The sequence below is a fragment of the Crocuta crocuta genome, unplaced genomic scaffold, assembly GCF_008692635.1.
Source record: "Crocuta crocuta isolate KB4526 unplaced genomic scaffold, BGI_CrCroc_1.0 scaffold770, whole genome shotgun sequence".
Lineage (NCBI taxonomy): Eukaryota > Metazoa > Chordata > Mammalia > Carnivora > Hyaenidae > Crocuta > Crocuta crocuta.
In genome coordinates, this window is record NW_027527430.1 from 185,606 (window position 1) to 211,980 (window position 26,375).

At 35.8% G+C, this 26,375-nt stretch overlaps 1 protein-coding gene across 3 annotated transcripts in view; it reads right to left on the bottom strand.

Annotated features, from left to right (window-relative positions):
- The window catches only part of EDIL3 (EGF like and discoidin domains 3), a 408,087-nt gene that overhangs the window by 131,084 nt on the left and 250,628 nt on the right, over positions 1–26,375 (bottom strand). For all 3 annotated transcript variants that reach the window (XM_077759157.1, XM_077759166.1, XM_077759175.1), the window contains one exon: positions 9,555–9,736. In XM_077759157.1, the coding sequence (XP_077615283.1) occupies positions 9,555–9,736 (182 nt within the window). The remainder of the gene's footprint in view (positions 1–9,554; positions 9,737–26,375) is intronic.

The following is a 26,375-nucleotide window of genomic DNA, read 5'->3' on the forward strand; positions in this document are numbered from 1 at the left end:
AAAATGGTCATCTTCAGAGGCCTTAGTTAACAAAGTACTGAGAATTAAATAAGCTTATACATTTTTATATGACATAAGACATATTTCCATAATTGTTCAAAGTTGCTATTTCTAATACATTAGTCAAAGAGAAAAATTGACATTCTAAGATGTTAAAGAACTAGTCAATATTTAATGTGGTTTTTATTAGTTGGAAAAAATATATAGGTAAGGAATATAAGGTCAGAAAAACAAAAACAGGGAAAAAAAAGTTTTGTTTAACTGTATTTACTTCACTAACCCTCTAAATCCAGAAGCAGTTATAAACATTGTGGTGCTCTCAATAATTGCCCACTGACTGTGTAAATTTAAAATGGCAATTTCAATTTTTATTTCATCAAGACACAGAAGAAAATGGATTGAATACTAATTAGTGTATGTGTGTCATACACCTGAAAGATTAAGGGGATACTGTGTTCATTATAAGTGAGTTTAAGTAAAGTACTTAAATGTTTCATTTGAAGTACTGAATATAAACAAAAGAATTAAGTGACAAGGGAAGTTAATAGTGTTCAAACAGAAAATCTGCTACATGAGTAGATGGTCCCAGAGTGTCTTAGATATGATTTTCCTTTAAGAAAATGGTACATTTTTTTCTTTTCAAAAATAACTTAGAAAATATGATGTTATTAAGGAAGACAATAACATAATAACTCTGAATGTAATCTCGAAACATTTATTAAACGACAGTTGTGAGTTTTCAGTTTTCTTCCATTATACAAGGCTTTTTCATCTAATATAAAAGCCTTTGGGGGGCTTTTTGGGCTTCCTTATTATAAGACTTTATGACTTATTTCCTCATCCATCAAACACAGCTGTATTGAGGTCAGATCACTTGGAACACCCAGGAAATTGTTATGAGGACTGGTAGAAGGGTCTCCAAGGTTGGAGGGAGATCGCATGGCAGGTGCAAGGTGACTGGAAGTGAATTGGGGGGCAGAGAAAAACAGCAGGGCTGTGGAGGGGAGGGAACCCTTATTTGGACAGATAAAAGGGAAAGAGAGAGGAGTTGAGTGTAGCCTCGGTTTTGTACAAGATTGAGGATCACAGATTGGGGAGTGAGAAGTAATGAGTGTCTCAGATTTTTGGGCAAGTAGCATTTGGAGCTCCAAGTCTGAGGTTTTGAAAATGTGCAACTTTCTCCAGAGTGTAGTGTGGCACATGCTCCTGGGGAGAGGGAAGCTGGACCCAGAGGCCATAGTGTGGTGTAAAGATCTCTGGGGCACATTGACAGAGGACATTCACCTTCCTGGAGCACTTTTGGAAGAGGGTATATTGCCTTCCCAAGAAGAAAAGACCCTGCAGGCCCCAGCAGGAAGTCTTTCATCAGCAGGGAACAGAGGTGAAACCAGAGGAAATATAACCTTGTTGCTGCATTTAGCAGTGCTACATCATAGATGCTGTACACTGCATAGGTGCGGGACTATTTTTCTGGGACAAAGGACCTCAGACACAGTGTGGAGAGGCTCTCCTTCAAAGGAGGGGTGGGTCCCTGCAGTGCTGGGTCCTTTAAGACTTCAAGTTTTGAATCCCAGCCACGTGCCAAAAGAAAAAGGTACAGGGAGAACTGACTGCCCTCCGTATTCTGTGAAGGCTGCCTGAACAGAAGGGGGTATGAGATCTCTTGTCTGGGACAAAAGATTGTGACAGCACTATTTTCTCCTCAAGACCAAGATGGTGGGACTTCGTAGAGCAGCACTGTGGCCCCCCTGTGGAGGTGGGACCCAGTTACACCAAACAATGACTCCCTGTGTGTGACAACTGCTTATTTACTGGGGCGAGACTGACTCTGAGCCTGTGCATAGGGCCTTTCCTCCAGTCCAGCACAGTCAGCACCCTTCATGAACCAAGTGCACTGAACACTGAGTGCTTCAAAATGATACCTGCAGTTCTCATGGAAATAGAACAGGCTTACTTTTTTATTTTTCTTTCTTTTTTGGTTTTCTTTTTGGAATCAGGCTTAAAGTTTCTTCTTTGTTTCTCTATTTAATTTCCTTGTCTCTCTCTCTCTCTCTGTGTCTCTCTTTTGGATAAGACTTGAATTTCTTTCTTTCTTTCTTTCTTTCTTTCTTTCTTTCTTTCTTTCTTTCTTTCTTTCTTTCTCTCTCTCTCTCTCTTCTTTTTCCTTTTTCTTTGGAATCAGCCACTTAGTTTTTTGATTCTCCTTTGGATTTTTCATTACCTTTTCCTTTTCTCTTTTTTATTTTGGAGGGTATCAGGTTTTTTTCCCTTTTTTCTCCAGGCTTATTCTAACAAATAAATCAAAGCACATCTAGTTAAAGGGCTAAACACCNATTGGGAAAAAGCAATAAAAAAGTGACAGTATAGAGCACCAGAAACATTTGCCAGGCCTAGTAGCATAAAAAAGGGACAGTGTATGACCCTTTTTTCAATACAGCATTACTCTGAGGTACAGGAAATATAAACATCTTTTAAAGCACACAAAAGACAGAAATTTAGCCTAAATGACAAGAAGGAGGAATTTTCCCCAAAAGAAAGTTCAAGAAGAAATCACAGCCAGAGACTTGCTCAAAAACAGATATAAGCAATATATCTGAACAAGAATTTAGAACAACAGTCATAAAACTACTAGCTGGGCTTGAAAAAAAAAACATAGAAGACACCAGTGAACCCTTGCTCCAGAGATCAAAGACCTAAGAATAAGTCAGGATGAAATAAAAAATGCTGTACCTGAGATCCAAAACAAACTGGATAAAATGACAGTGAGGATTGAAGAAAGAGAGGAGAGAGTAGATGAAACAGAAGACAAAATTATGAAAAATAATGAAGTTGGGAAAAGAGGAAAAGGAAATTACTAGATGAAGGGAGACTCAGAGAATTATATGATTTCATGAAATGAAACAATATCTGTATTTTAGGAGATCCAGAAGAACTAGAGTGGGGAAAAAAGGTGGAAGGTTCATTTAAACAAATTATAGATGACAACTTCCCTAATCTGTCCAAGGGGTACAGAGAACTCCCCTCAAAATCAACAAAAACAGGTCAACGCTATGACATATCATAGTGACACTTGCAAAATACAAAGATTAAGAGAGAATTCTGAAAGCAACTAGAGACAAAGGTCTTTAACTCAGAAGGGCAGATACATAAGGGTAATAGCAGACCTATCCACTGAAATTTGGCAGGCCAGAAGGGGAGTGGCAAGAAATATTCATTGTGCTGAAGAGGAAAAATATGCAGCCAAGAATTCTTTATCCAACAAGGTTTAATTCAGAATAGAAGGAGAGATAAAAATTTTCCCAGACAAACAAAAACTAAAGAAATTTGTGACCACTAAACCAAACCTAAAAGAAATTTTAAAGGGAACTCTGAGAGGAGAATAAAAAAGAAGACCAAAGCAATAAAGACAACAAAGGACCAGAGAACATCATCAGAAACACCAACTCTACAGGTAAAATAAAGGCAATAAATTCATATCTTTCAATAATCACTATGAATGTAAATGGACTAAATGCTTCAATCAAAAGACATAGGGTATCAGAATGGATTAAAAAAAAAAAAGAAGATCCATCTACATGTTGTTGACAAGAGAGTCATCTTAGACCTAAAGACACCTGCAGATTGAAAGTGAGAAGATGGAGAACCATTATTCATGCTAATAGGAGTCAAAAGAGAGCCAAAAAAGCCATACTTATATCAGACAAACTAGATTTTAAGACAAAAAATGTAACAAGAGATGAAGAGGGGCATTATATCACAATTAAGGGGTCTAAAGATCAAGAAGATCTAACAATTGCAAATATGTATGTTCCCAACCTGAGAGCACTGAAATGAGAAATAAATTAATAATAGACATGAAGAAACTCATTGATAATAATACAATAATAGCAGGGGACTTTAATTCTGGTTCACAGCAATGGAAAGATCATCTAAGCAGAAAATCAACAAAAGGAAGCAATGGCTTTGAATGACACACTACACTGCAAGGACTTAACAGATATACTCAGAACATTTTGCCCTAAAACAGCAGAATATATATTCTTCTGGAGTGTACATGGAATATTTTCCAGAATATATCACATGCCTGGTCACAAATCAGCTGTCACAGGTACAAAAAGATCAAGATCATAGCATGCATATTTTCAGATCACAACACTATGAAATTTAAAGTCGACCACAAGAAAACAAATTGGAAAGCCCTTAAATATATGGAGGTTAAAGAACATTATACTAAACAATGACTGGGTTAACTAGAAATTAAAGAAGGAATTAAAAGTTACAAGAAGCCAATGAAATTGAAAACATGACAGTCCAAACTCTTTATGATGCAGCAAAGTCAGTCTTAAGAGGAAAGTATCTTGTAAGTGAGGCCTATCTCAAGAAGCAAGACAGATCCCAAATACAAATTTACCCTTACACTTAAAGGAGTTAGAAAAGGAAGAACAAATAAAGCCTAAAGCCAACAGAAGAAAAACAATAAAGGTTAGATCAGGAATAAACAATACAGAAACAACAACAAAAAGCAGTAGAACAGATCAATGAAACTAACAGCTGTTTCTTGGAAAGAATTAATAAAATTTATAAAGTCCTAGCCAGACTTACCAAAAACAAAAGAGAAAGGACTCAAATAGTAAAATCATGAATGTAAGAGGAGATATTATAATCAACCCACCACAGAAATACAAATAATTAGGGGCGCCTGGGTGGCTTAGTCGGTTAAGCGTCCGACTTTCGCTTAGNAACTCATAAACAGAAAATAAATGATTACTAATCAAAGATCTCCTAACAACCCAAAATACTAGGCCAGATGGCTTCCCAGAGGAATTCTACCAGACATTTAAAGAAGTATTAACACCTATGCTTCTCAAATTGCTCCAAAAAATAGAAGTGGAAGGAACGCTTTCAAACTCATTCTATGATGCCAGCATTACCTTGATTCAAAAGCCAGATAAAGACCCCACTAAAAAGGAAAATTACAGGACAATATCCCTAATGAACCTACATGCAAAAATTCTCAACAAGACACTAACAAATCCTATTCAACAATACATTAAAAGAATCATGCACCATGAGCAAGTGCGGTTCTTGGGCTGCAGATCTGGTTCAGTATTCATGAATCAATCAGCGTGGTACACCACATCAATAAAAGAAAGAATGAGAACCATATGATAAAAAGTCTCAAGAAAGTAGGGATATGAGGAACATACCTCAAGATCATAAAGACCATCTACAAAAGACCCACAGCTAATATGATCCTCAATGGGGGAAAGCTCTCAGTTTTTTTTAAGGTCAGGAATGTCCACTCTTACCACTGTTGTTCAACATAGCACTAGAAGTTCCAGGTTCAGCAATCAGACAACAAAAAAATTATAAGTCATACAAATTGGAAAAGAAGTCAAACTTTCTCTCTGCAGATGACATGATACCCTATATGGACAACTGAAAATATCCACCAAAAATACTTCTAGACCTGATGAATGAATTTAGCAAAGTCACAGAATATAAAATCAATGTACAGAAGATGACTGCATTTCTATAGATCAGTAATGGAGAAGCAGAAAGAGATATCAAGGAATTGATCCAATTTTCAATTGCACCAAAAACTAAAAGCTATCTAGGAATAAACCTAACCAAAGATGTAAATTATCCGTATGCTGAAAATTATAGAAAGCTTATGAAAGAAATTGAAAGGGACACAAAGAAATGGAAAACATTCCATGTTCATGAATTGGAAGAACAAATATCGTTAAAATGTCTATACTACCCAAAGCAATCTGCACATTCAATGCAATCTCTATCAAAATAACACTAGCATTCTTCACAGAGCTAGAACAAACAATTCTACAATGTGTATGCAGAGAAAAGACCCTGAATAGCCAAAGTAATGTTGAAGAAGACTAAATCTGGAGGCATCACAATTCCAGACTTCAAGCTATACTTTACAAGTTATAATCATTAAGACACTGGCACAAAAACAGACACATATATGAATGAAACATAATAAAGCACCCAGAAATGGACCCAGAAATGTATGCCCAACAAATCTTCAACAAAGCAGGAAAGAATATCCAATGGTAAAAAGATAGTCTATTCAACAAATGGTGATGGGAAAACTGGACAGTGACATGCAGAAGAATGAAACTAGATCACTTTCTTAAACCATACACACAAAAAATAAATTAAAAATGAATTAAAGATCTGTAAGACAGGAAACCATCAAAATCATAGAAGAGAACACAGGCAGTAACCTCTTTGAACTTGGTTGCAGAAACTGCTAACTAGATGTATCTCTAGAGGCAAGGGAATCAAAAGCAAAAAAAAACAAAAAACAAAAAACTATCTTTAATCAAGACAAAAGTCTTCTGCACAGTAAAGGAAACAATCAAACAATCAGTGAACAGAAACTAAAAACAACGGGGATGGAATGGGAGAAGATATTTGCAAAGGACATTTCAGATACAGGGTTAGTATCCAAAATTTATAAAGAACTTACCTAACTCAACATCCAACAAACAAAGAATCCAGTAAAGAAATGGGCAAAAGACATGAATAGACACTTTTCCAAAGAAGACATCCACATGGCTAACATCACATGAAAACATGCTCAACACCACTCATCACCAGGGAAACACAAATCAAAACCACAATGAGATACCACCTCACACCTGTCAGAATGGCTAAAATGATCAACTCAGGAAACAACAGATGCTAGAGAGGATGCAGAGAAAGGGGAACACATAAATATGTGTGTGTATATATATGTATATATATATATACACACAGTGTGTATATATATATACACACACACACACACATATATGTATATGTATATGTATATATACGTGCATACAATGGAATATTACTCAGTAATCACAAAGAATGAAATCTTGCCATTTGCAACAACATGGATGGAACTAGGGTGATTTATGTTAAGTGAAATAAGTCAGTCAGAGAAAGACAGATATCATATGATTTTACTCATATACTGAATTAAAGAAACATCAGATGAACATAGGGGAAACGGTGGAACAATTAAGATAAAAACAGAGAGGGAGGCAAACCATAAGAGACTGTAAAATACAGAGAATAAACTGAGGGTTACTGGAGGGTTGCTGGTGGAGGATGGGCTAAATGGGTGATGGGCACTAAGAAGGGCACCAGTTGGGATGAGCACTGGGTGTTATATGTAAGTTATGAATCACTAAATCCTACTCTTGAGACCAATACTACAGTATATGTTAACTGACTAGAATTTAAATTAAAAAAATTTAAAGGACTTTTAACTTATTTGTATTATTTTTCTGTGAGAGTTCATTATCATCTTCAGACTAAAAGCAAAATTAATAATAATAATAAATAATACTCCTTAAAAGTAAATGAAGTAATTATTTTAGTTATGTTGATAAAGTTATATTTAATCTAAATTTCTTTAAGAGTCAACCACTGTATTATTCCATTGAGGTTATTTCTACTTATAACTAGTGGGATAAAGAGAACTTAAACTTGATTTGTAGTTTGAAAGGCAGAATGATGTGTAAGGTTAAGGTAGGCAATAAAGTGGGACAATGGAAAGTGAAAAGTCAGGACATGAAACATTAATAAGGTGTTTCTCAGTAAAAATACTGCAAAAGTATGTTATTTATGCTTTATCAAAACACGGCAATGACTGAATTTCTCAAACCTAATTTGCCAAACTCAGATGCAATCTAGTGATATTGTCTCACATTATTGTGCAATTTTTGCTATGAATATTAATTTCTAATGTTTTATCATGACTATAATCCCACAAATGCATTTCATAACAGGCAACTAAGCTGATTTTAAAAAATGGTCTCTGCAATGATATTTAACAATAAAATATAAGCATTTTTTGTTGTTCTCATATATTTTGAACTTTAATTGTGTATTCATTGGCTTGGGATCAAAAGTTTATAAATGTGCCATTTTCACTATCTGTAACACTTTGCACATGTAGCTACAGATTAGAAAAAGCATGTGTAATCTGAGAAGCAATTTCTGCAAATGCATGCAAAAATAAATTCATAAAACAAAACAAGATTGGTAACCACATGGAGCCATATAATTAAAGAAATGTATACAGGATATGTAAAAATTCATAAGAAACCTGAGCAAAGGAAAAATCTGAAGGGGATTTTGGTCCAATTACTAAGGTATGGAAGTCATGTTACTTGGTCATAAATCAACCTCTCATTCTATTAAATTCCCATAAAGCAATCCCTGTATATTGAGCCTAATAATGCCAAATCATGGATTTACATGTTAAAAATTACCTCTCACTCAAAATACATAGTAAACAAAACCACTCAAGTACTTAAATAAAAATTCTGTAAAAGCTCCATGGAAAAAGCCTCAAACATTTTAGTATGTGTGAATCCTAAGGCATACTTAATTCACTCACTAAATTTGAACATGTTCCTCTAGCAACCTATGCACAAGTGATGATTTTCTATATGATGTTCCGCAGATCCTCAACTAGCATCTTTGATCATGCTGTTCCGTAGGCTTTTAGTCTCTATGGAAAGGCATTTTCCAAAGCCCACCTAAAAAGCTATTCTCCCATAGGCTTTCTCATGATAATTTCTTGCACTAAACCCAGTGGATACTGGGTATTCCTTCTCTTCAGCACAGACTCAATGACTTGTTACGTTATTAATGTGCTCTCCCCAACAAGGGTCTAATCTTTCACAGAAATCATGGTTTAATCACCTTTTCTGTCTTCCTAATATGTAGTTTACTGTCTTACTTCAGCTAAGTCCTCAAAAACCATTTAACTGGATAAAATACAAGGTGCTGGTATTAATACAATCCATACCATTTTAGGGAAATCACTATCTTAGTATATCATAGTTTTTTCTGTTTAAAAAAAGCAGCTGGCTGATGACAATAAGTAGGAGTACAAAATGAAACACCCTCAGCTATTGAAAAAGGGCACTGAAGACATTTCAGTATTCTCATTATCTATTCTATACTTTATGAGCTCTGCACATTTGAAACCACTTCTGAGACAGAGAAAACATGCATTTTTTATTTTCTTGAAGTGTCAAAAGTTGTGGATAAATATTAACATGTGGTGTATGTGGAAACCTTCTTCTATGATATGTACCTTAAAATAGTAAGATTCAAGGGAGCCTGGGTGGCTCAGTTGTTTAAGCTCTTGATTTCAGCTCAGGTTACAGTGGTGAAATCAAGTTCCACTCTGAGCCTGGAAACTGCTTAGGATTCTCTCCCTCCCTCTCACTCTGCCCCTTCCTGGCTTGCAGGTGACTGCATGCTCTCTCTTTCTCTCATGTTAAAAAAAAAAAAAAGTAATATTTATACCCCAAGAATTTCAACATTTTTAATCCTTAACACACTCTATGGTCAATGTACATATATCCCACGGTTTCAGATTTCATAGCCAATTGGGACTCAACTGAATCATCCTGTCCTCTGTGACCATGAAGAAAAGTCACACTTTGGGCTCTGATTTGTATTCTTTCTGAAATGACTCCGGCCATTCCCTGGCAGTCACCTTGTCCCATCCCATGTGTTACCTGAATCCATGGCCATCTGTCATTTTCTGCAGCTGTCCATGCATTTATAAGCCCCTTCTTATTGAGACGTGCATAGTAGGGATACCATTTCTGGAGTCCAAAAAGAGCTCGGTGTGTAGAGGAAGCGGTGATTTGCTGATTTGATATGATTCCGCCTTCAATTCCCAATGGGCCTGAGCATTCTGGGAACAAATCAGGAAAAATGGTGAATGTATTAGAAATAATCCACATTTAAAATCTGGCTGTTAGATTTGATGGGAGACAGTTTTTAAATGAATTTAATTTGTACCATCATGCGTTTGGAGCTCCTCATGAAGGAAATAATTCTTTCTCCTCATGACACTCCCTTCTTCCTTTGCGTTGAGTATGGTACCTCAACAGATACTGTCTCCTTGCATTATGATTCTGCATTATGCACTGCCATCACCAGGCTGTTGATCACATCAACCAAAGTGCAATGCCCTGAAAGGACCTATATCATATTTTACATTTTCAGAAATTAGCATACCTCAAAAATTGCAAGCCTTCAATAAATATCTTTGATTCATTGTTTCTTAACTAGCCTGTAACTGAGTTTTGTGTCAAAATCATTTTCATACTGACTTTGCATTTTTCACTGCTATAAGTATTTTTAACTTAAATTTTTATAAACATCATCAGGTATGCTTAAAACAGAAATGGCAACATGTAAATATGTCAACTTTTAATAATAATAACTTGTAATATGTTATAATCAAAACATGTAGACAAATCACTTCTATAAAGTTAAGTAGGTAAACTCTGCATTACACATAACATATACACCAATAAATAAATAAAGATATCAAAATATTTATATTTCTAATATTTTAAATTCAAATTTCATAACTATACATGTAGGGTTTTTTGTACTAACATTTTAATTTTATTTTTATTTTTCTTTAAATATGTAACTTGGAAACAAGAAAAATTTCTTAATAAAAATTTTAAATTCTAACATTAAGGCATAGTATAATTGAAATAATATGTTTTCGGATATCAAATGGCAAATCCACCTGAAAAGTATATATATGTATATATTCATACGTATATGAATTTCTTATTTCATAAATTTCATCACAAACTACATGTATGAAGTTGTGAAAATTCAAAATAAGTACTATTATGAAAAAAGGAAAGTAATACCGTTTTCTTTATTTTGGTTACATTTTGCATTTGTCAAGTTAAATTTGTATAATAAATATGATAATATCATTATGATATATACTATACTGATTGATAAGAATTCCTGAAACTAGGGGCGCCTGGGTGGTTCAGTCGATTGAGCGTCCGACTTCAGCTCAGGTCATGATCTCATGGTTCATGGGTTCGAGCCCCGCATCGGGCTCTGTGCTGACAGCTAGCTCAGAGCCTGGAGCCTGTTTCAGATTCTGTGTCTCCCTCTCTCTCTGACCCTCCCCTGCTCATGCTGTCTCTCTCTCTCTCTCTCAGAAAAAAAATAAAACATGTAAAAAAATCCAATAAAAAAGAATTCCTGAAACTATGAAAGGAGCACACTAACATTATTAATTATCAATATATATAAGCCAACTTGATCAATGATTATCACCAAGCATCTTTTGGATTTTAATAGCTATTAAAGCCCAACACTTATCAGTAATTAAATGTTTACACTTTGAATATGAAGAAAATAATTTTGCAGCTGCATTATAAAAGTTAATTTTCTTTATTTTAAAAAGTTAAAAAGATGTTTCTCATTGGTAACCATTTTTTCATTAAACATAAACATGTTTCTCTTTTGTACTTCATATTCAGAGAATAGGCTGCTCAATCAGTCTGCCGACTAACATTTCTCCAGCAGCTTTTAAACCTTGGAACACTTCTTATAAAATGAAAGAAAATATGTGGGTAGGTAATCATCTTAATCAGACTTTATCAGTAAAGATGACATTAATACAACAAAAATTGCACCTTTTTTATTAACAACTGATAAATCATATACCTTCAGGTAAATGTACTATATCATTTTGAAGTCATTAAATTAAGAAGCCATTCATTTTTAGAATCGCAATATTGGGAGAGATAATAATCTGATTTTCACATTCCAAAAAAATTAACCTGAAAACCTCAGATGTTAGGGCTTTAGACTTTTGTTTTGCTTTCTGTTTTAAACTTCAAGATCTTTCCAGACTTCATAAAAGCACTAAGAGACTTTCATGATGATACTTTGATTTTAGACAATTGCAGGAGGCTGGCTTTTTAAGAATATTGCCGTGAAAGGAATCTCAAGCATCCTTGTCTTTGATTTGTGCAGTGTTTGGATGGGAAAATGCAGCAGGGAAGGAGACCATTTACCATAGGCCAGTCAGTAGAACAGCAGAGTGAGAGAGCCAGCTTTAATTTAATTTAATAATTAATTTAATTTAATTTAATTTAATGTATTAATTAAGCTTCATGATAGCCTTTAAAGGAACTCTACACCATTTAGTTGTGTACTTCTAAAAACTGTATGTTGAATTGGACATTCTCACCAAATCTGTAACCATTTTAAAAGAGAGAGATTAGACCTCAAACCACACTATTCAGTAAGTCTACTTCATTGGTACTCTTAACCTACCAACCTCCACTTATTAATTACCATGTCAGCAAACACATTGGTCATAAACTGTTGTATTAGCAGATAAGTCAAATATCAATGGACAATTAAATATATTTATACCTATATACCTATAAATATATCGTTTCTTACTCTGGCATAAGGCTCCCAATCTTAGTTACACCCTCACTACACATATATTCAAACAAAGCACAACTCAAAAAATATACAGTGACATGTCATATTTTATAGGGCTTTACATATTACAGAACATTTTTTACATGAGCTTTCTCATTGCATTGATGGCAAATTTATTGGTATTTATTTACTCAGTATTCAATTCCACACTTTTAAGAAAAAAAAACTTTTATAATGTTCACTTGCATACTTATGTTGCCAATCAGTAAAACCCACTAGGGGAATCATGAGTATGTATGGGGTTCTTGAATGAAGCATATATCCTTGAAGTATCACCATACTTCCTTAATATCTAGTGGTCCTCAGTTTTTCTTGTTGTAAAAATTAGGGTTATGATGACACCATAATTCACCAACCATGAGAAGTGCTTTTCTTCTGTAACTATTAATTGTTAAAAAGAATGAGCTGGGTCCTGTATGGTCACTCACATGTTTCTCTTTAGAGCATACTATTGAGGTGACTCTGGACTTTCAGCTCCTCTGGAACAGGCACTGGTTCCTACACAGTGTTGCATCCTAAGGTGCCCATGGTAGTATGTACACTGGGTTTAGTCAATGTGTGATGAATGTTGGTATTGGGGGCTATGGTTTTCTACACGGTAAACTCATAAGCAATTCCAGGGCGTATACTTTATTTCACACTGAAAGTCGTCACAACAGCAGCTCTTCTTCACTAATCATTTGGATCACAATCAAATGGATATCACCATAATAAAAAGTTCAAAATCCAATTTCCTTTTGCCTGTGCTATCCACTTCCCCAATGTCCTATTAAATTCAGCTGTTACAAAAACTAATGAAGGACTTGCAATTCAGAATGCAAATGATTATACACCTAAGATTAAGTGACCTTAAGCAGTGAACAAGAAGGTGCTCAAAAGAAGATAATGGAGTTATATCTCGCCATCACTACCAACAAATAGGGAACAAATATGAAATAATAATTGAGGAACAACATAATACTAGATGAGCATTCTGAAGTTTAAAAAGAACATTCACATGTTTTTCTCACATCAGCAAAATCATACTTCAAGGAAAAATGGTTAACATGCTTACTTCATAAATGAGAACACCTGTGTGAAGAGAAGTTAAACTTCCCTTCCAGATGAACTTCAATTCCAGATGAGGACATGACAATTAACATGAAGGAAACATGTAGAATATCACTAGTGGCACTGAGGATATGACAGAGTTCTCCTAAATTGGGATACTTTAAAACAATGGGATGGGGCACCTGGGTGGCTCAGTCAGTTAAGCATCTGACTTTAGCTCAGGTCATGATTTCATATTTCGTGGGTTTGAATCCCGCATTGGACTCTGTGCTGACAGCTCTGACACAGAGTTCTGTGTCTCCCTGTCTCTTTCTGCCCCTTCCGCACTCATGCTCTGTCTCTATCTGTCTCAAAAATAAATCAGCATTAAAAAAAAATTAAACAATGAGTGAGAGTTCATGGCAGAGAGCCACAGAAGTAAATATCAAGGTTTCTGTGTTGGTCTATGCCCCATAGATGTTAAAAAATTAACCTACTAACATTATTGGCCTATACAATGTTTATCTAATAGGGATAGGCGGATTCAGTTTCAACTAATTGACCTCTATGTACCCATCCATCCATCAATCATTCATTTAATTTGGTTATCTAATAGGGATAGGATAATTCACTTCCAACTAATTTACTGACTTGTTACTATGTGCCCATCCATCCATCAATCCTCCATTCACTTAATCTGGTTTTGAAAACTGGATATTTATTAAAGGCTATGTATTAGGGACTTTTCTAGGCAGTGGCAATACAGGGATAAACAAAGCAGAAAAGGTCTCAGGTCTCAAAGAGTTCATATGCTAGTGGGGAGAAAATCTGTAAACAAATGCCTGAATAAACAAGAAAATACCATGAAATGCTAAGAAAAAAAGATGGGTGAGGCAAGAGGAGGCGTGTTGGGCCATGAGAGACAGCCTTTCTGACAGGTGCCACTAAAGCTGATCTCTGGGTGAGTGAGAAGCACAAGCTGGCTACTGCACTAAGTTTGCTGCACTGGTTTTCTTGAGGAGCTTTTAGTCCCCTGGAAGAGACACACACAGAAATTAAAAACAGCAAAAAACAAACAAAAAGAAAACTTTTTAATATCATGGCCTCTTTGATGGTGGATGCACAGAAATCAATGGGAGAAAGAAAGAAGTAATCGCAAACCAGGGCTCAGGGAAGGATCCCCAGGAAAAGGGTGGTGTGGTTAGGAAAGCAGAGGCAGCTCAGTACCACTAGACCAGGATGGATTGGGGCGGGATGGTCAAGAGATGAAGTGAAGATATAGAGAGACCCTATACTACTTTGTTGAAGAGCTTGCTGAGAGAACTTGCTGGGATTTTTTGAAGGATTCTACCCACGGTCGTATTTTCATTTATTTCCTATACCTCAGAAGGCAGATTTAAGAGGGGGAAAAATTATGGCCGAATAGCAGGCTACTACAGTTGTAAAAGTGCAAAACGATGCAGATCTGAAAGAGGGATGAAAAAGAGGAAGGGTTCAAAGAATATTTAGGAGGTAAAGTTGGGCAGACCTAGTAATGATGAAATGTCTGTTGGAAGAGAGAAATGTTTTATCTTCAAAGATGCAGATAGCACAGACAGTGCCCCTTTAGTTGGGATTGCCCATGTCTCACAAATTACACTGTTGAATCATATCCTTCCCTGAAAGTTTTGTCAAATATCACTCTTGCTGCTGAATTGAACTTGGGAAGACCTGCTTTTGTCCCACCTGCTGTTGCCATGCAGACCCCAAAGAGCTATACCCACATCTGTCAGGCTTCAGGGACAGGATTGAAAAGTGAAAATCTGCCTCAGTGCTCAAGCCATACCCAGAACCTCCCTACTCCAGACTTGTACACATGTATTGTGTGTTTATCTGTTGTCGCCCAAAACATTGAGCCCCTTTGCAGATAGGGATTATATTCCTCGTGGCATCCAGCAGTAAGCTTTGATCTTTTTTGGTTTTAATGTTTTTAAAAGTTTATTTGTGAGAGAGAGAGAGCACAAGTGGGGAACGGATGGAGAGAGAGTGACCGAGGATGTGAAGCAGGTTCTGCATTGTCAGCAGAGAGCCTTGATGCAGGGCTGGAACTCAAGAACCGTGAGATCATGATCTGATCTGAAGTCACTCAACCAACTGAGCCATGTAGGTGCCCCAGTAAGTCTTGATCTTATCAGACAATAAATATATGCAGAGGGAGCAAATTTTTTTGAAATAAACATAAAAGATAAACTGCAAAAATGACAGGAAATATTGTAACATTTTATTTGTGTATTTCATTTTTAAATTAAAAAATAATTTCACCTATTCTCTTAAGAGTACACAGATACAGAGGTCTCCTTTGGGAATTGTTTGTATGCTGAGTGAAGAAGAACACTTCTTTACTAATGAAAAACATGGACTGACAGTGAAGCGAGTTACTTTTCTTTCAACCAGTTGCCACACAGCAGCCACCAAGTATTTATAAAACTTGGCCACCATCATCCCTAAGGTGGGCCCAGGGGCAATCTGATCGGTGCCAATTATGGTAGCAGAATACGGTAGTCTGTATTTGCTGGCTGCTAGATCTGTGTTTATGCATCTTTAGTATTGTGCTTGCTTTTGTGAGGTTTAACAATAATCCTAAATTAATGAGTCCAATTACCATCGATTACCAGAGGCTTTTAGTTAGACCTCATTTACATGGTCAGTTAAAATAACTGCTTTCCCTGAATTGCCTGATTGGCCTGCAAATGCCTTCTGACCTGAGCTGGGCTGTTCAGACTAACTCTGAGCAAGTGAGTAATGTCACCTGGCAGGTTGAGCAAGACCAGCTGGGCCAACCAGGGCCAAGCCTCCGGTGCCCTCTCCAGGGCAACTTCTCTGCCTTTGCCAAGTCAGTGTGAATAAAATGGTTTCAAAGTGAAGTCCTTCTCACTCTGCAAACTCATTCTCTGGAGTGTGGCAAAGAATGGTGTCTGCATTTTATTGATCTTGCAGCTGACAAGTAAGCAGTGCCTCAAGATGTCTCACATCTTGTTCCTGAGTGTGCTGATTAAGCCTTTCAAATAAGAGAGATGCACAGCTGAATCTGTAACAGGAATGCACAGCTTTCATTTGCTCTATCTCAATATCCAGACATCTTCAGAATGAAAAGGATTTCAAATTAAAGCCGTGTTAGAAACAAATCTCTTTTAAACATCTTTAGTCCTCTCTTTCTCTGAGCATCTCATCTTCTCGTAGGAGTGTGAGTCCTCTGCTGTGCTTAGCATAGCACGATAATTGTGCTGAACACAAGCCCCAGCGAATGGATTGCTGTTGACCTCCAAAACTGCAGAAATTAATGCTGATTCAAGCATTAACCTCCCTCTGTGCCCTTTGGACCATAGCCTTTCCTTTATTCCTAGCGTTTCTTGTATTTTAGAGCTGTCTTAAGACCAGCCTTTAAATTGGTGAGGGAGAGGTCAAGGCCATTATGGCTCACGCTGTGTGGCCTGGGGATTAAAAGGAACCCTGAGGACTTTTTTTTTTTCTGGTGAGACTTGTCACCACCCACACATTTACTCTAATTTTTCTTAGGCTATCATTTTTCTGGTGTTGGGGAGTGGTGTCAGAAGGCAAGAGAGGGAATGAAGACAGAAGTATTAGAAAGGTTGCTCTCAGGGATGATAGGGCTTGGATGCACTGGTTTGGGTGTAGGAGACAATGAGAGGTACCCAGGCACAGTGTGGAAATGTACGCACAACACAGCCTTCCCTCCAATCGATCATTCACAAATTCCCTTGAGCACCCTCTCCCTGACATCGAGTGTGAGCTTCTGGTCAAGGCACTGGTTAAAAGAACTTAGAATGGAAATCCCATTTGGTGATGTTTCTTTCTCTCCACACCTAAAGATCTCTTCTTTGTATCAGGGCATAAACTTCACATGTGGCCTTAGTAACCCTGATTAGAAGAACTAGTAATTACAAAATCATAAAAATAGTTTTCTTTTTTTTTTATTTTTTTTAATGTTTTATTTATTTCTAGGAGAGAGAGAGAGACAGCGTGAGCAGGGGAGGGTCAGAGAGAGAGGGAGTCACAGACTGAAACAGGCTCCAGGCTCTGAGCTGGCAGTCAGCACAGAGCCCGACGCGGGGCCCGAACCCATGAACCGCGAGATCATGACCTAAGCGAAAGTCGGACGCTTAACCGACTAAGCCACCCAGGCGCCCCAATAGTTTTCAAAACTTAGTTTTGCTTATTTGGATGGCACATAAAATGTATGTACACCTTAGAGAAAAGTTTGTTTCGCTGCATCACAGTCTTAAAGATGATTCTGTGATATGTGGCCACTAAAGAATTTTCCCCATTCTATGGAAACGGAATTCTATTATTTCCCTTGTTGGAAAGCTCTGAAGTTTCCAGGTTAAATGATAAGCAACAACTATGTGTGCACATTTTTTCCCCTTAGGTAATATATATCTTAAAGGTAGAAACCATGCTTTTTGCATTATTTATGTTTCCAAAGCACTTACCACAGTGCCATACAAATTGCCAGCTCTCTGTCATCATGGGTAAAAGTAAATTAAAACAAATCACTGCTTTTTGGAAGTGCTTCTCCTCCCTTCTTGAAATTGAATTAATTTTCTGAATGTAGATATTATCACTCTGATGATTCAACATACTGGGTGAGTTTTAAAATCAGAAAGGGTTTCTTGGTATGCTGGGATACTTGAAAATATATAAGAATAACCTTTTGCAAGTAGGGGAAAGATCATGTTTGAAATAAAAACCAGCATTCGTAAGGTTACAAATTCACTTATCAGCCCTCTCTCTATTTTCTTGTAAAATGTGGTTATGCTTTTCTTCACGCCATGTTATCTCAAGTCAATTATGATATATTATCAGCTTAAATTAATTGTTTTGAATTGAGGAAAAATTAAAACCACGAATTAGCTAAACTATAATAGGAAATTCATGTTTTTAGAATATTGATGCAGAATGATGATGTTATTTAAATAGTAGGGCCTATGGGCTTTAATACTCAAAGGTCGGAGCACCTGGGTGGCTCAGTGGATTGAGTGTCTGACTTCAGCTCAGGTCATGATCTCATAGTTTGTGGGTTTGAGCCCTGTGTTGGGCTCTGTGCTAACAGCTAGAGCCTGGAGCCTGCTTCGGATTCTGTCCCTCCCTCTCTCTCTGGCCCTCCCCGGCTCACACTCTGTCTCTCTGTCTCAAAAATAAACATTAAAAAAATACTCAAAGTCAAAATTTGTATTGAGGTAGTTCACAAAAGTCAACAAAATCTAATAAGATTATCATCCTACTACAGTAAACAATGTTTTCACTGCAAGTAGAAGAGTGTGTTTTAGTTTGCTTAAGAGGCATTCTTTCAAATGAGAAAAACATATGGGCTTTCCAAGTGCTGAATGCACTTTTGCAGCCAGGCAAGACTTCAGTAACTTGTTCTTAGGCTCCCACTTAAACTGCACAATCCATCTTCTACCAACTACGAGGATAACAGCATGGTTTGTTGAAACATTTGTCTGTATAGTCAAAAGCCTGCAATTCAAAAACCTGCAGATGTATACCTATTCTTGTCTTCTGAAAAAACATACATCTGCACAGGAAAGAGCTAAAAAGGGGTATAAATGCCAAGGTAAAATGCTAAAGGTAGGATTCTGTTGCTTCAAGAAACTTGAGTTGAATACCAAATGTAAAAATTCAGACACTGCCATGCAGAGGACATCTCCTCATGCTTTTAAGTTATTTACATCTTTTAAGATTTTGTTGGTGAATGCATATCAAGATAAATACCACAAGGCACTGCCTCAGATGTTTTGTTATACAGCAATATTCTTGGCATGTCAACCACTGATTTTTATTTGAGACATAAATCATAGTCCAAAATCCAATTATTAGCTATCTAGTCATTTTTTTTTCCCGTGCAATGTGGTTATGCTTTTCTTCACACTGAATGCTATCTCAGGTCAAATATGAAGTCTTAGTGTTCCAGAGGTCAAAAGAAATCCAAGAGTTTAAATGGGAAGCCACTGCAGATGGCAAGTTATGTCATAATGAGCTCCCTCTAATGCTAGAACACTTTGGGAAGTAGGTGGAACAAAGGATAGAGAGCAGAAGAGAAGCTAGAAAGTGTATAGTAGGTGATTTGTTTATTTGATTTCTAGAGATTTCTACATTATGTATTCAATCCTAAAAGTATGAAGAAATGTTTCTCATACAGAAAATAAGTAGATAATGCCCATATAGTCAGAGAAGTATGGAAATTGGGGAAGGAAACTAAACATTCCAGTATAGAGCTAAGACAGAAGATGAACTCTTGATATATGCATTTTCTAACTAAACATTCCTAAAGGATAAAGTAACACAAAGGCTTTGCATATAGTATTTGGAATTGCTTCAGTGATTCTGAAAGGGAAAACTCAACATAGAATTCTAAATAGACCAAATGTAAAGCTATTAAAACAAAGGACGCTTTATGAATTTTATAGAAAGAATATTCTAAGAGAATTTAACAATTTTATGGCAAACCTGTACAAACTAAAGCAGCTTTTCATACATTATCTCTTATTCAATAGAGATTCATACTAGCTCTGTTTTATAACATAATGAATTTAATATTTGTTTCTTTTCAAATTTATGATATGTAACAATAAAGTAGACCCCGATATTATGCATTGTCCGGGTTAAATGCTCATTTTTTGCTGGCAATATTCATAGAAAAAACAACTTCTAAACTTGTATCTGTACCTACTAATGCATATATACACTTAAAAGAAGCAGAGGTATTTAAAAATCTTAAATCTGAATTTAAAACTTCAGCTACTGAAATGAGTATAGAATATTAGCTGTGTTCAACAAAATGCCCATTATTGGATAAATTACTTTTTTTTTTGGTATGTTCCAATAGAATACATTATTATTATGTAGTTCAAAGCTAATGATTAAGTAAATATGCTCCTATAAACTTATATTAAAATATATGACAAATATAAGGTTTTAAACTACAAGTAATCCTGTGACTGCCCATTAGGAAGTTGTAATTTTGAAAAAAATTAGTGAAAACTAGAGTTTCATGCTTTTTGTTCAGCTTTTAATTAAAAGACAATTTACTGTTTTTATAATTTTGAAATGATATAAAAGACTACATTCTCTAGAAGCTTCCACCTTATTATGTTGGATAGCTCACCACCTTAGCTATATATTTATAGGATTATCTAGAGATCGGGTAAGGGCCATCAAATAATACACATAAAATAATGCAAAGTTATTAACCCAAAAGAGGGATGAGAGAATTACCATCATTTCTAAGAAGCTGGCACAAATAAGGAAAACAGTCACTTGTTTTTCTGAAGAATCCCTCCTGTTTGCTACATGCTTCAAAAATACTAAAAGCAGTTATTTTATAATTTAATAGTCTTTAGTATACAGCAGGATATAACTACTGTTATACAGGATATAACATTCTTTATATACAGGATGCTAAATTACATAAGAATAGAATCAGAATATATATGCTTTTTTCATACATATACTTATACATACATATATACATATATGTATCACCTTGCATTAGTAAGAAAATATCTCATTAACTGAACAGTATTCTTCAATTACCCATATTGTCTTTAACTACAGAAAAGAGAAATGACTATGTAAACTATAAATTGCTCAGTCAGGGGGTTATGATAATATACGTATTTGGTGCGTTCATATTTTCAAAAGTTATCTGCTCAGCTAAGCCAAAACTACAAAGATTGAAAAGGAGATAGAAACACTTGTTTTATATTAATAGATTTAAATGTACACAATTTCATAAGATTATACATTTTACAAATGTAAGTAATTTACTTGGGAAATAATTAAGGTAACAATTAAGTGTAATATACTGGTGACTCGTGATATACATGAAGTGACTTACTGAGTCTTGGAAATTGTTCTATCATAGCAGTTCATCAAGACTGCTCTTCATGGGAATTTTGGTTAAGGGTATGAAAGAAAATGTAGTTCCTGATATCTGTATTTTTTACAAATATGGGTGATACCAATATACAGCAAAGTATGGAAATTGTGAGTTAATTGAATTACAAGGAGAAAAATACCACCCACCTTAGGTTTGTTCCATAAGTTGAAAATAATACAAGGTAAGAACATTGTAAATTATATGGCAATCAGTATGCCCTTAGTGAATGGTAGCCCTTATGTTGTTGTTATTGTTATTTTATTATTATAAAGCAAAAATGGGAGTTAAAAGTCATGGATGAGGGAGACTGACTTCCACTGTGACTATCTGGAGACCCAAGGTTTTAACCTATATTGCTGGTACAGCCAGGTTTTTATATGCATTTACGTCGTATTCAAGAAATAAGAGTAAAATATCTACTCCTATTTCCTATGCAAAGTGTCCTTTAATAAAAATTAAAATACATACATGAGCACAATTATTAATCATGGGCAGTTACTAAAAATGATTCAAAATGCCAAGTCACTTGGCATATCGTTAATATCATATCCATCATCAGATATTTCTGTCACCAGAGCATTCAAATTGTCGCATAAATCTCTGCCTGGGGGAAATATAAACTATAGCTTCTTGTAATGAATGAAAACTAAGTGATTCCCCACACTCACTGGAAGTAAAAATAACTAATTAAATAATCTCTTTTTAAAATGGGTCTGTGTCTGGCAGGCATTTTTATTCATTGTGGTACAAAATGGGGATCTCCTATGGAAAAATCTCATATTAACACTTTGATAAACCAGATTACAACTGTGAAAGGCGCCTTTGTAATCAAGTTTCTTGCCCAATTTAATATCCAAGTAATCCTATCTTTAAGTTAGATGGAGATGGAGTTTTAGCTGCTGGCAATTTTGTTTCAGTAATCAAAGAAATTTCATTTCCTCAAGTCTATAACTGACAGTAAAGTAACAAACCATTTCCTCTCAAATTGAGTAATACCTGGTTCTCATACCTTCAGCATAACCTCTTCTGCTTCATCATGACTTATTTTTCTAAACAGTGTGAAGAGAAAGTTAATATTCATTGTTTCAGATATCCAAGGACATAAAGGGGATGTATTAGGGTGAAAAATAAAAACAAACCATGAAATGCCCTTAGCACCCAGCTAACTCTTTTCATGATCTGATTTTGAGATATAAGAAAACCATGCATGAATAGTGGTTTCTTATGAAGTGTCATATAAAAAAGTAAAATGAAGAGACAGCTTCAGAAAAAAAAAGAGAAATGTATGATAAATTCAGGAAATGTACATCTTGGCACAGGGGTTGTCAAAGGCACATGATAAAAAACTTCAGGAGATGCAATAAAACATTCTGGCTTATTTGTTCCATATAAAGAAGTGTAGCTTACATTTCCATATAGAAGTCAGCAGGGCAGCAAATATACACTTAAAATCTCTGCAGAACTGAGTGATTATCTCTTCTTTGGCAGTTTCCTTTTCCTCAGCCATCAACCTCAGTAGTGCCTAATTCTAAGCTCACCACTGGTTAAAAAGGGGATCGAAAGAAGCTTGATAAAATACCTCTTTAAATATTTTATGTGTATTATAATGGCTGTTAATGTAACCCTGGAATTCAGCGTTCTGTGTTTTACTCTCTCACATCACACAAATGTCACTGCATGGAAATCATCTAAGAAACACTATGTTTTTCTTTCCCATTCCTGATTACTTACTCATGACTAGAAATTCCATTTTCAGGGATAAGTACTATTAAAAAATCCTTGACTCTCTTCTCTATTTTTTTTTTTCTTGGAGATAGCCAAATGTCCTCTTGACTAGAAGAGGGAAATTTTCTTCCTACTGAAAATAGATAGGTAAAATTACAAAACAAAGACTATTTGGCCACATGAAACTAGTGGGCAATTTATTTGCATAGGTCATATGTATGTCATAGAGAAATGTCATGAATGTGACCTTTTTGATGTTTGATTTCATACTCTGAAAGCTGTTAAGGGTTAAATAGAGTAAGCACTAAGTTAAAAATATATAAAAATATATTAGGAAAACATATTAGAAGAATAACATTAATAACAAATAGCTGTATTCCTAAGGATTCTGAATTTCATTTATTTATTTATCTTTAAAGTTTGTTTATTTATTGAGAGAGAGCACAAGTGGGTTAAGGGTAGAGAGAGAGGTAGAAAGAGAATCCTAAGCAGGCTCCATACCATCAGTGCAGAGCCCGGCATGAGACTCGATCCTGTAACCATGAGATCATGACCTGAGCTGAAATCAAGAGTCAGACGTTTAACTGACTGAGCCACCCAAGTGCCCCATTAAACGGTCTGAATTTTAGTAGAAAGATTGCTACTGAGTCTTATTCAGCATGTACGAACAAGTGACAGAGAAAGCAGAGATATGACTAGAGTCTCATGAGTATATCAAACTGTCATAATAACTTAGAATGACATTGTGCTAGAGTCTAGAGTATGCATTAGATTATAAAGGTGGCATTATCTTAGTCATTACACTCTGTATGTGCACTGAGCAGCCCTTGGGAGTCCCTTGGGAGTATGGGTCTAATCCTCCAACTTTCTTGCTTCTTTTTTTCTGTCTTAATATTTGTAGTAAGTGAGAACTTAAAACACAGGCAGTTGTTTCAGAAATCTTTTTCTGGAAAGCGCTTCAAAACCACATTGTGTGTGTGTGTGTGTGTGTGTGTGTGTGTGTGTGTACACCCACACATACGTATATTTATATATATATGATTTTTGTTTGAGAGACAGAATGTGAGCAGGGAAGGGGCGGAGAGAGAGAGAGAAAGAGGATCCCAAGAGAGAGGATCTCTATGCTGACAGCACAGAGTCCGACACAGGGCTCAAACTCATGAACCATGAGGGCATAACGTGAGCTGAAACCAAGAGTTGGACCCTTAACTGACTAAGCCACCCAGGAACCCTCACAAATTGATATTTTTAAATCAAACTGTAAATAGGCATTTATATGTTATTCATTATATTAGCTATTAAATCTTGTCACTAATTTCATTGCTTAAGTAATCTTCATATTTGCCTTTTCTTATAAAGTGAACTGCCATTGCTAAGGACCCCCTTGTCCATACACCTGCCTTCTACTTGACTGAGTCCCCCTCTTTGATCCTACACATTGAATTCTGAATAAACATTCTGAAAATCTGACCATTTCACTCTTCTGATTACATTTTCTTTCAGTGGATCCACACTGTTCAAAAAATAAAGGCAATCCTCCTGGCTGCTTAAAATCTATCTTAGGTGAAATTTTACCTGGATGAAGTCATATGAAATATTTTTGCATCTCATGTCCTTGTCATTTTCTTTCGTGTCCTACCCTTCCCTGAAGTTGAATTAAGTGTACCAATTCTGGGTTCCAAAAAGACTGTAAGAACATTAACATCACAGATAGAACTTAGCATTTAATTATACTTTTCATGCATTTATGCAGTTATTAATCTTTCTTCCACATTGGATTGGAAATTCTTCTAGGACAAGGGTTATTGGGTCCTGTCTGTTGGACTGTGTATTCCCTGAACCTTCCATAGTGCCTGCTATATTTATAGCAGCTCCAAAGTATATTTCATTAATTCATCTGAGGCCCATGAACTGAGTCTCCCTCCCTAGAGTGATTCACTATCCAGCAATTCAAACTCTTGCTGCATTTTACTCATTATTACTTCAAGCTCACTACCTGTGTTCCACTTCCAATATTCTTCTAACAACTAAGAGAAGTAATATTTAAACCCTCCATTTCCTCTAGATGAACATTCTATTCTTTTCTCCTCCCCTACTAAAGGTATAGATTTTTTTTTCTCTCACAGACACTACTGAAGAATAAAAATGAAGCACAAATATATTATAAAGACAAATATGTCAGACATTTCAGCCTCAAAAATAACCAATGAATAGTAGCTTCATTCCCAATTTTAGCTGAGGCAACTGAGGCTCAGAGTAGTTAAGTAACTTCCCTAAAGTCACAGAGCCAGGATTTGGCCTCAGATGTATCTATTACCAAAGGGTCACGATAAACATTGTGATCTAATATGCTGGGACGTTCTGTTTGCTGCACATGCCTTAAGCACTTTAGAGAAGTGATGAAAAATCGTGAGCAGGTCACTTGGCCATCATGTTTATAGAGATATATAGTAGTGACCTAACTCACTTTGTGTTCTTCATTGTTGTTTCTGCCATGACTGTGGACTGAAGGTTCAACACAGATTGTTAGTCATTCAACATTTGATAAATGTATGTTGAACATTTTTTGTGCAAGGCAGAGGTTTAATATTTCCTGCCTTAGCCTTATAAGGTTGAAAGTGATTCTACAACTAAGAGCAGCATGGTAGAAACTAATTTAAAGTTAGCATCATTTTATAACTTTATCCACAGGGAAGGACTAGGGTAAAATGCCTACCTCAGGGACTTCTAGAGCTTTATCTCTCCCCCCCGCCACACACACACACTATTTCTTTTCTTGCCACAATATAAGAACCAGCTTTTATATTTTCATTTATAAGAAAGCCAATTATGGCATACGGCATTCTTATCCACTTAACAAATGCCTCAGGATAAACTGTGGAAGCAATTGTTTTCAGTGCTCACATCTTCAAACACGAAATTAGCATCTGGGTAAGTATCACAATGTTAGTCTAACTTAGGATACAAAGGTAAATGTTTATGCATTATTTCCAAAATGTTTATCATTTTTTTTATCAAGAACCTTGTGTCTTAACCCAGTATTATTTCAGTGGTTGATGTTAACTATTGTTTCCAACAGCTTGGTGTTTGGGGTTTACAACATTCCTTAGAATAGATAAACACTGGTTAAACATTCATATGCACACAAACTTGGATTTTCCCAATACATTTCTCCTTTCTATCATATTCACTTTAATGTAGGCCCAAGACTCATTATCTGGGCTAACAAATTAAAGAGTAAACATGAGGAAAATAAATCAATTGATTATATTTACTCTCCATGCCTTGCAATCATTTTAAGATTCTGTTTTAACTCCCGTCTCTAGTCAGCATGCCTAATTAATAACATTCGTTA